The sequence below is a fragment of the Opisthorchis viverrini genome (genome assembly GCF_000715545.1).
Source record: "Opisthorchis viverrini unplaced genomic scaffold opera_v5_231, whole genome shotgun sequence".
Taxonomy (NCBI): domain Eukaryota; kingdom Metazoa; phylum Platyhelminthes; class Trematoda; order Opisthorchiida; family Opisthorchiidae; genus Opisthorchis; species Opisthorchis viverrini.
Window position 1 is genome coordinate 522,656 of NW_008751889.1, and position 11,569 is coordinate 534,224.

The 11,569-nt window shown below is 46.3% G+C and overlaps 1 protein-coding gene across 1 annotated transcript; it reads right to left on the bottom strand.

Moving 5' to 3' along the window:
• Nucleotides 1-3,003: 3,003 nt before the first annotated feature.
• Nucleotides 3,004-3,243, bottom strand: T265_08717 (hypothetical protein; the record flags this gene model as incomplete). Its single annotated transcript, XM_009174597.1, has 1 exon — nucleotides 3,004-3,243. One exon carries the CDS (start codon nucleotides 3,241-3,243, stop codon nucleotides 3,004-3,006), a length of 240 nt encoding a protein of 79 aa, XP_009172861.1.
• Between the last annotated feature and the right edge of the window lie 8,326 nt (nucleotides 3,244-11,569).

Below are 11,569 nucleotides of genomic sequence, written 5' to 3' on the forward strand. Positions count from 1 at the left end.
ACGCTCATTCCCCTGTTGCTCGACTTAATTATCTTACGAACGCACACACTGCCACTTTTTGGGTGAGCAGTCTCACTGGTGATGCTGCTGTGGGTTTTGATGAGCCCGTGCTTTCGAATGTACTGTGAAACCTTAGCAGTTGTGTTTGTTACATTTGATTTTTTGTTAGTTGCATCTGTCTGGCAAACTTCGCGCTCTGTGGTGTAAGTTACAGCCGAACAACTATATAGCTTATTATTAACACACGGAATATGGACGAATTTACTTCAGAAATTCATTATTTGCGTTGCTTCCCGTTCAGTAGTTGTGAGCCTCGTAATCACGCCATGTTGTGTTCTGATGACCTAACGTCCTGAATGTGTCGATGCAAACTCCGCCGTGAATTTAAAATCACATTGACCGAAATAAGCGTCCCATAGCTATAACATTTTCACGTTTATTCCATGCGTCACTGAACTTTGATTTGACTGTTGTTTACCATCTTCAATTTGGCCGCTCTTCGTTCTCCCTTACAGGATCCAACTGGGAAGTGTCTCTTTTGTCCCTTGTTTCCTGATCAATCTAACTGTGCATCGCAAGATTGGCTAACCCAGCTGAACTCTCTTTGGGGACTAACCTCCACAGACGGTTCAAAAACGAAGCCTTTGTGTACCCCACAAGCGGTGGCCTACCATGCATTTACCGAACAGCTCGATGCTTGGCTGGTGAGTGGAGTTAAATGACTTTGGAAAACTCGCGGCTGTGTTTGCTTATGAAACAGCAGATATTGTTGATAAGTTTTGGGCGCTGAAACATTCTCAGTTCTTATGACATCTACGGGAACTACAGATAAACAGTATGAGGTCTCTGCAAGGTGGATGCATGGGGAATCCCCGGTTACATGTTACTATCACACACAAACCGAGTGGGGATTGATGGGATTAATGGACGGGACCCTGACACCATTCCTTTTGGCCATTAAGGCATATATATAATAATATATATATAATATGATCTAACACATTGGGTTTAATCTGCAAGTCGTTGACTTGATGAATCAACCCTTCTAATAAATTATCTGATTATCCTGCTCCAATTCAACTCATTTTGAACGGAGCTCAATAGGTCACGTCATCATGTAGTTTTGAGGTTTTCTCATACTGTTATCTGACTATCCTGCTCCAATTCAACTCATTTTGAACGGAGCTCAATAGGTCACGTCATCATGTAGTTTTGAGGTTTTCTCATACTGGATGCCAGTTTACTGACAACTGAGTTCCAAAGGTAACCCAGTCTCTATGTGCGTCTCATGTGTTGGAGCCGTTTTTGTCGATAAAGTTCAGTCAGTACTGGCAACCACATTAGCCAGAAGTAACCTCACCTGATATCAGCCAAGCATACTGGTCACGCATGTCCCTGGTCAGCGCTTGACCAAACAGTACCGGATGACCCTAAATCCCGATGATGGTGTTTCTTATTCCACGTTTCATTGTTTTCTTTGTTTAAGATATTTTAGCCTAAAACACAGCAAATAGGGCGCTATATCAGAGCACGGTCAATACAGCTCGATCTGATATGTTCTTGTTATCGCCGGCTCAGTTAGAAAGTTAGTTTCATAGAAACTCACGGACTAGGCCTATCGGATGAGCCAAGAGAAGGGCAAAAGTAGTTGTGGGTTGTCGAAAACTGTCTAGCAAGATCAATAAAATACTTGGATATCTTGAATATCGTTCCAGGTGAAACACATTCATTTGAAGATTGCCATAAGCGGGGGATTCAGCTGACATTCAGTTGAGTACCCGATTAACAACAGACTTTTTTGCAAAAATGTTGTATTTCGTCACTTGCGTAAAATTTGATATTCAAGAAGGCGAGGTTGACAGAAACTCAGGTAGAAGACTGTGATGATTTCTAAGAAGTGCAAAGCTGGTAATGGACTAAAAACAAAGGAGCCCCAGCAGAAGCTTAGAATTTCGGACATCTATCTAGTTCGGTCTCACGTCGTAAACAGTAGCATGGGCGCTACCACCCGAACACAAAACCGTCCTTGACGTCAGTTTTTATCCACCAGCTTTTTCTAACGATTGGTAAGGGCCACCGGAGTAGGGCCCGTCCGAAGAAACGCTTTATTCTGTGTGTACAAGAAGGTGACCATAAAAACGCGCTTGCGCACATCACGACACATTATCCATCAACTACTTGCATCTTGTTTTACATTCTAGTAAGTATTCCCTATTCTTCTATTTCCTCGCAACAATCCACCTTGTTTCGTTTAGTGTACATGCATCGTAAACCGTCATTGACAAGCTAATTGAGACAAGGAGCACCCGTCACAAGCTGACCGAATCCCACAGTGCACCTCCGTATGACACTCACAAATCCTCTTGTACCAGGTTGGTCAGTGGACAGAGTTCTGTTGAATAGAGTCTCCTGACTCTCCAGGTTGGGAGGTTTGAACATATATGGTGACATTCCCGTAGGGATCGTATGCCAACCACCAGTGCCTTACGGTCAGGCTTCCGACCCCATTCATCCTTCTTGAGCCCTGACAGTATCTCCGCCCACGTGTAACCGTGGTTGTCCGATAGTCGAACACCAGCTCCCACTGCTGGTGCCTTGCTGTCCCTAATACTGATGCACGACATGTGTTCTTTTTTCAAGAGTTGTTCGTTAAGTGGATTTGGATTTGAGATTATAGATTCTTGGGTGCACATGCCACCATCAGGAAATTTTCTTGTGGCAATTCGAATCAATTTCTAAATGACAGCCGTAGTCGGTGCTTTAACCATTTTTCTCCTTTGCTTGTGATGTAAGGTCTCGTAAGCGTCTCTTATCCAACCCAATGTTTCGCAGAGCTTGCTTCTCTCCCATGAGAAACTACTGGTCCCGCTTGATAAATCACATCGGATCGTTAGTCTGTGGAGTCTTTTTGGGTATGACCGCCATTGAACCTGAACGGAGCACGAGAGCTGGAATTCTGCCAGTGTGCTCAAGCCTAGTGCTCCTAGGTCAGTAGCTCACACGTCAGTCGTCGAACGCCTTAATGTTGACAACTGATCGGTTACATCCATACAACTGTGATACTTTCAGTGACTCCAGTAACATGCTTTCCTCACATCCTGAGAATTCTGGCGAATCTTCATGTATCTGTACGGTCTCAAAACGTAGTCCTCTGGCAATTTGGGTCGCTCCACGGCTCGATAGGCAGCACTTTTGTGGCTCTTCAATTATTATTCTTGCCGGATAGCAACCAAACTGAACCATAGTTCAAGATGAAACTGCTTATGTTCATTTCGCCCTTCTGTTTTCCTTTAGGCCGAGCTATCAGAACTACTGCGTGCTCATGCAGTTACGCTTGGAGGGGCATGGGTCAAACTCAACGTCACCAAACCCGTTAACCTCCCTGCTCCAGTACAATCTGCTGTGGATACAATGACATCCCTTCAGCACGTTACAGATGGATCCAATGTGGATTGTGAAATTCCGGTTTCGCAGCAACTTCGGACCCTTCTTTTATTGGGTTGCACTTTCCCAGTCGAACTTGACACTTTGTTGAGTTTCCTCCAACAACTTGCTGGTGCACTCTGATTGTTGCGTTCTCTAGTGGTTCTGGCCCCGCGTTTTGTTTTTTTGTTCCTCAGTCGCATTTTTTTCTATTTTCTAATCTGTCTAGCTCTTTTTGTGCTCTCGTCCTTCCCCATTTCATCATATATCCTCAAGCATTTTTATCTAGGATACTTTTACGCTTGTCTGGTTTGTACATATCTACACACATGCGTCATCCGTACAAATTTTTCATCTGCCAGCAACTTATCCGTACAATCATCACTTTCTTTTATTCTAGTCTGTCTCGGACAATTATCATTAAAATAAACTGCGGTACTTTCTCGATGTTCATGTTTTTGCGCCTCGAGATGGGATTTTCCCTTGTCCCCCCCCCCAAACCATAGCTTGGCTCTGACTATGGTTTCGTCTTCACCAGTTAGAATTTAGGGCCGCAGCCTCAGCTCTATAGAACCACTACCGACTTAGCGCATAAGGCTCGTGCTTGCACAATAACCATACGAAAGTGTACCACACTAGACTTTCTTCATCCGACTGTGACGTAGTCGCGTGCTATCCGATGTTCGCTATTTGCCTCAGTAATGGGGTGGCTCCCCATTTTCGACTTTAACGAGCGGAGCTCTCCTTGTCTTCTTTAGGTTGCTTAAGTACGGTGTTCATCAGCACAGCCACACAGAAACAGCAGCGATCTGGTGACTCATTGGTCACTCGTGGTTTATCCCTAGTCGGTTTGTATAGATCTTAGGGGCATGTGGCTGGCTGTGCCTGACATTGAGGATCACCTAAAGCGTCTCCTGAAATTTTGCGTCCTCTCTGCTCGTTTCTGAGGTAATACAGGCCACTCTTCTTGCAGAAACAAGCCCATGCGATCACAACAGCATATCGTTTACTGAGCTTAGAATATTCTCCCCCTTAGAGTCTACGTTGGCGTTCCTCGCCGTCTACCAGCCAAAAGGTGTATTCTTTTCAAGACGGGATGATAACGTTGGGGGGGGGGGTGTAATGTTGTGACCATTTTTCGCTTCATGCCAGCTGATTAGAGTAATATCGCTGTAAATTATGGGCTTCATTTCTAGTGGCACTTGTCATATTCTCAAGGGAAACCATTCAAATCTATTGGAGATTGAGTTGTGATTGAAACATGAGTGGTCTTATAGTGCTGTCGTGGGATGTGTAAGGTCTATTCTGGCGGCCAGAGATTCGAAAATCTTGAGTAGATTCACTGAACTCTATTATTTTATAATATTGTATTCTGCCACTTAGCTTCTCGGTATCTGGCCCCACTACATTTCCCCCGCATGCGTGCAAATTTCTATAGCCCTGAGACGAAACGATTTTATCCAGCACGTCCTTATCAGATTGCTCACCTAATGCGCGTACACGGGCGTCGATCGGGGCCACTCTGTGGAAATTCGTCTGCATTATTGTTTAACTCAGGCGCACTGCGTTGTACCAAGTGTGTAATCATGTGTGTAATACGTATCTTATACCAACCGCTTTTGAGAGTGAAGTCGCTACACAGTGGTCTGGGAGTCGACTGTTGTCTTTCCCGGTTCGTCTCAATGGATTCTTGGGCGAAATTCTACTCTGGTATACCTCACTAATCTTCTGTGGACAACTGCGTGCTGTATGGTGTAAGATGGGGCTAATTTCTTAGTGTCATTAGTCATTACATAGGCTTAATTTGGCTCCATTGTTCACGAATAACCTACTGCCGCTCAACGAAGTAAGCCACAGTAATTCCCCAAAATGCTTGCTTGCACCTGGTGGGCCAGTCACTATGGACTCTGGGGACGGTCTCTCTCTCAGGGGAAACTGATTTCGGCCATACAGGCAAGTTTTAATACATCCTACGATAGTGTGATGAAAGAGTGAAGCAATACTGTTGTTCTTGTTAACAATGACAATCCAGTGCACTGAGAGGACGGGAACTTTGCGCTTTAGGGGACGTTACTTCACAAAGGCTCTCACTTACTCGGGAAGCACTACACCAACGGAGCTACAGCGTATCCACCCCCGTGGTCGCACTTGGATTTACCATCCAATCACCACAGCCTCCTGATTCAACAGACGATGCATCTCAACGTCGTCTGTAAGTCCATCGTGTAACCGCCTAGCGAGCCAGACGATGATCTCACCCGGATACCAAGGTGGCGTTGACTAAGGATTTATAGCTTTTACGCTACAGAAACCCTGTGGGGTAGTGATCCTTCGGTGCTATGGGTTCATGACAATTTCTGTGGATGGAAAACAGAAAGGAATCTCATGACCCGAAGCTTCGGCTTGTTCACAACAGCACTTACATGTAAATCAACCAAAAAGGTGGATGCTGTTTACTACAGATTTGCGTGGAAATCAACGGATGTTTGTGGATGAATTAAACAACCTCACCCCTTCTATTGACATGCGCCAGTGTAAGGTCATGCAGTCACTGAACATGCCATCTGTAATCCAAGGGCAGGCGCTCGAGTTATGCGAGGGTTTCGCTTATATTCCAAGTTGCATAAGTTCCGAGTGTAGTGTGACAGCTGAAGTTAACGCACTAATTTATATATTTCGAGTCACGGTCGATAATTTGAGATGCATATCCGTATACTCGCGACCCTCAAGGAACCTCTGTTTCGGGTTACAGTAAGGGCCGCTTTGTTGTATGCCTCCTGAACGTGACCTGTACAAGCAGCAAAAGTGAGGTGTCTTCAGGTCCTCGACGATTATTGTCTTTGTACCATAGCTCGTGCGATCTGGTGCAGGCAAGTCAATTAGAAAGCGAGTATCCTGTTGTGCGACGTATACCTCGGTCGAAGAATGTGTCTAGCACCAAAATATGCAGTGGTTTGGTTATGTATTTCGCACACTACGTCAGCATTTGCAAAAAGAGCGCACCAATTTTAGAATGACGCGACCAGGGATGATCAGTCTTTCACTTAGAAGAGGGAGGTGATGGACTCCGAGCAAGGTTTAGCAACCCAAAGCGCGGTACGTTCGAAATCGGTTTCGTTTATCCCTTGTGCAAATTTGTGAAAGGATCCTTTCGCTGTTCAATTTATTCATAGAGTACACACGGGTCATTTGTTGAATTTTCTCACTCTAACATAACATTTGCGTGATAAACCCTGTTAGTTTGCGCCCACTTCCTATTTTGCATCCGGTCTCAACCATGGCATAATGAATACAGACTGCCCTCTGCAGACATCGATAGACCACAACGGATGTGGGCGAAATGACTATCCATCGAACGTATAACGCGGTATGCAACCCAACACCTGCAAGGTCTGGTGGCACTTTAAATGCACGGGTTTACGGGACGATCAGGTAGGCCAATTAGCTAGCTCTCCTGACCCGTTTGTCTGCGACAGCTGCCTCTACATTAAGCATGCAATGCATATCGCAGCTCAGGTGAGGGACACCGAAAACGAAACACTATCCCCACTGCTGAATCATAAAGACCAGTGAGTGATCCGGTTTGATCGGGATACTCGATGGAAAACTGGAGCTTGTTTCTAAAGCGCTGGAGGAGACTAACACAAAGAACTCAGCGACCTGGACAGAAGCTGACAGAGTACGTTCTTTGCACTATCCATCCCGGGTACGCTGGCTGCGAGAAAATTCATCCACATCTCTGACGCGACAGTAAAAACCGTAATGGCGTCTCTAGTGGACAGGCGCTTAAGGAAGAGCAGAATGATAATCTGGGGGTCGTTTTCCAGAAAAACCACGCCAAACAAGCTGGAATGGTCGCTTCTTCGTAGTGTTCTCACTAGGCCTGATCACCAATCGCTTCACGCAGAATAGTTACGCCAGGTGGGAAGCAGGCTAACTCTCGGCCTTCTAATCTCCCTTTCCTCCCCATCTGCCGTACAGAAGATCTTAAAGTGGGCTGCCAGAATTCAATGACCTACCCAACGATCAGGCATCTATCTGAGGATCGCCCACTGGAGGTGCGAAATCTGGGTCACAGCAGTTCTGGGGAAGAGGCGCGAAACAGTTTTCCGCATGGCGCCAGTTCAGCTGACCCCAAACTCACTGCCAAACCGATTGTAGTCATAGCTCCGTGTGCTCCTGAAAGTATGTCAACGCAACCGTCCTCGTTCCGGACAGCAGTTTCTACTCAAACACCACAGATCCCACGTCTATCAAAAGCAGTGATGCTCTGGAGGAGGCAAGCCTTGTGGAAGCGCGCCCAAAGTACGTGGAGCTATCAGCGCTTCTTTCCGTAACAGAAGCAGTGATCTCCTCACCAAAGCCACAGCCTCTGAGCTGGGCTGAGTCAGATGTGCGGAGACAAGCGGCGAAGCACATCGGCAAATCAACTATATGCGTTCATCTCGACATTGGGGAATGCTGCGACAACCATACGACCCTTGATAATCTGGAACTTCAAATCTTCAGCTCCACTCCGCCAAAAGTGGCCTTTTTGCTTGCGGGCACGGTCATCGCCCAGGACCCTGACCAACAAGGCCACAAACGTGACTAAAGCGAACCGAAAAATCCCTCGTACATCTAGCGGGCTACACTGATTGCCGGTAGATCGGGTGCCCATTCCCAAGAAACCAAAAAGACGAAAGTTTGCCTCCAACCTTTGATTAACAGCAAATCTGGTCGTCAAAAAGACTACACGTAGCAATGGTTGAATTTTTTGCCCAGGGGAAAAACTCCGTCCCCAATAGACGATAGACGGTTACTCTGTTTATCGAGCTGACTGAAAACGAGGGAAGGCCGGTGGGGTTGTTCTTTAATTACACGCGGCCCCACCCATTTCTCTGAAACTACCTCTCTCCGATACCAGTCTTGTAACTTTTCGCGATGCACTGTGGGTCCAAATCCCGCTGCGCGGGTCCGATTCTCGCCCCCTCGGCGTGGTCTACTGTAGCCCCTGCAGTCCACCTGAAGATGACCAATTGCTCGTGCGAACCCTCGAGCAACTCCCTTCCAGATAGCACTTCACTCACCTCCTGCTGGCCGGTGACTTCACTGCTCCAAAGGCCCCCTGGATGGACCTCTAGCGCGTCGGATCAAGTAGGCTTTTTTCAGCGGCGCCGATTGAAGTCGTTCAACAGAGCGCTTGAACTCAACATGTCGGTTTACGCGCCAGATTCCACGCAGGCCAACTATCATCCCTCCTAGATTGGTTATCATCAACGAAAGACACTTCGTTGATCAGATGGTAACTAACGTTTCACTGGGAAATAGCGACCACTGTTGCTGATCTTTCATTTCATTTGCTATTGGGCCAGAAATCCTGATCTCAAACGTGGATTCGAAGCTTCTGCCGTCCAGACTTCTCAGGAATCCGCATCTCTCTTGAACAAGGTTAGCTGGGACCAGCTTCACCGGAAGACTTGTATAGGACCATTGTTCAGAGATTCTACTAGGCTGACGCGATGTTCGTCCCAAAAAACCAGCACCCAGTTGGATGAGCCGCAGGCTGCCAAAAAGGATTCGGCGACTTCTGGAAAAGTGGTCCCAGCTTTTTTCAAAAAGTCGACTACAGGGAATACGGAAGATGATATGGCACTTCGTGAAATGCGGCACCGCCTTACATCAAAAATCCGCCGATGGAACATTCGAAAGCAAGCCACCATCCTGGACCTGGTCCGGATAAACAGAAATGTGCTGTTCAAATACACTATACATCGCCACAGAAACAAGCCATCCGCGTCCGCCTTGAGAAGGTGTAACGGGAGATTCACGAATCACAACAGTGGTGTCTGAGGTTTACAGAGAACAGTACGAATGTTTGGGTTTCTGGCTCTCATCACACTTGTCCTTCTCACCACACCACGAGAAATCTGTCCAAAAGGCATTTGCCCTTTTACGGATGATTCGGCGCACCTTCTCCCGTATTACTCGCATGGACTTCCAAATACTCTGTGGGGCCCACGTTAGACCACTCCTTGAATACGCCAACCGAGCTGTCTGCTCGGGACGCTTTCTCCGTAGAGACATAGGGGAGCGTTGGATATGCGGACCTTACTCTCACTTACTTTCTAATACCTGGTCTCTTCTGATAACAACTTTTCATTCAAGAACCTGCCTTAATTCTTTAATTGGACTATCCTCAAAGGGAGCAGTTTCAAATAATTATTTTGTGAAACCGCAATTTCTTTCGAAGATACGTCCATTCAGAGGCATAAAAATACCTTGCGCTGGTAGAAATCAACTCCGGTCGTAGTGAAATAACTGAAGCCTCATAAAGATAAAGTATTTATTCCTAAATGTCCATTTCTTTCAGTCGTTTTCTCCAGTGGAGAATGACTGCAATACAATGTGACTCAGCGATAAGCTCTCTGGAAAGCTCTCTCTGGGGTGAGCTTTCTCATAATCAACGATTTAGTACTGTTCGTACGAGATGAACACTCTCGTATCGCTTGGACAATGGCGGTCAGTGCACAATCCGTGGTGATGAGCCCGAAGCCTTAGAGGGGCCGTTCCTTGATAGCTTAAGTTCCGCTTAAGATCGGCTTAACCTTTAAACCTCCCGCAAGGGCCCGCTTCAAGAAGGTTGTTTCAATCTGACGCCCCAGAGTGAAGCCTCGCAAGTGATTCAACTCCGGCAAAAACGGACGCCAGCTCCCCAACTGTATCTACCTGGCCGCCCAAATAAAGGCGGATACACCCACACAGCCAATTCTCACACAGCTTCTTAATTTCTATGTAGGGGTTCTATTCCTCACATACCATATGACTTCAGGATGCAGTTGGAGAAACCATGGAGTATCCGCAAGAGCAAACTAAACCATACATTTGAGGAGGGACATACCATATTCAGGATGCAGTTGGAGAAACCATGGAGTATCCGCAAGAGCAAACTAAACCATACATTTGAGGAGGGTGTATCATCTGTCTGTTTGGCAATGGAATTTCCCACGTTTATTCTGTCCCATTTGTAACCCCCGCTCCACTTTTGTGTCGAGTGTGTAACATGAACTGACGTTTGTTTGTCCCAATCACTTCACCCATTTGGCCTTGACGTCATCCGAGCATTTGTATCTGACTTTGCACGTGTGACTGTCGAACGTGGGAGCCTGTTTGCTCCCTTGCTTTGTACTTTTGTAGTCCAAGCGGACTGTTGGTTTTGGACGCGTATCTACTGTCGATGTCTGTACAATTTGTAAATTACTCTTACCATAATAGTACCGTATAGAAACCCAGCTCCGACTTTGTTCTGCCTACCCGGATGTTCTGGTATTACGCGTCACTCGATGATACCGTTCGATTGTTACAGAGGGTAATGGTACAAAGCAAAACTATTTGACGGCGAAATAAATGCGCAACCACCCCGGTTAAATTGAAGAGCCTTTTAATCTCTGGCAGCTTAAATGCCTCCTCATCCCAGTATTTGGCGGTCGGAAACGTCGCTCAGCAGCACTCGTTGAACCATGCCGGATCCGATGCACCCGGCTAATTACTTTTACACTCACTGTGGCGACCCCAGCTAAGCTCCTGACAATTTCTTTACTCATCCTTTTAAGCTCTTTTGCATTTTAGCTTACTATGTGGTAATGTCACTACTATGATGTGGCTCAAATTGACTGGTTAGTCTTTACACACACAACCACTTGTTTCTTTTTTCCCCGGGCCGATAAACTCTTTCAGGTTGTGGAATTGAACCTTAAAGCGCACAGTACGTTCCTGACAAAGGTTTTCTTTCGCCGCCGTAGCTCACCCGCTCGAATACTACAAATTTTCAGAATGTGTTAGGTTATGTTCTCCTCGTGATTAGAATATGGATCCAAACAGTTTTGCGGTACCCACGGGTGTATTTTATTCGCATCGGGGCAACTTCCTACCAACCAATAGTTCATAGTCCCAACCAAGAAGATCCGATTATATCTTGGTTATTGCTCCATTGTCTTATTCCGACCGAGCGATAGATTCAGAATCGTCCTCCAGGGTCAGTGTAGAACATGGGACACCTGGTGCCTTTGGATCCCGGGTCCGGTGTAATTCCGCAGGTTGCAATAGCTGTGGCTTAGTTATCTGTAAATCCCCAGTCTCGACTTGTCCTCTCTAGTCTTCTCTTGAT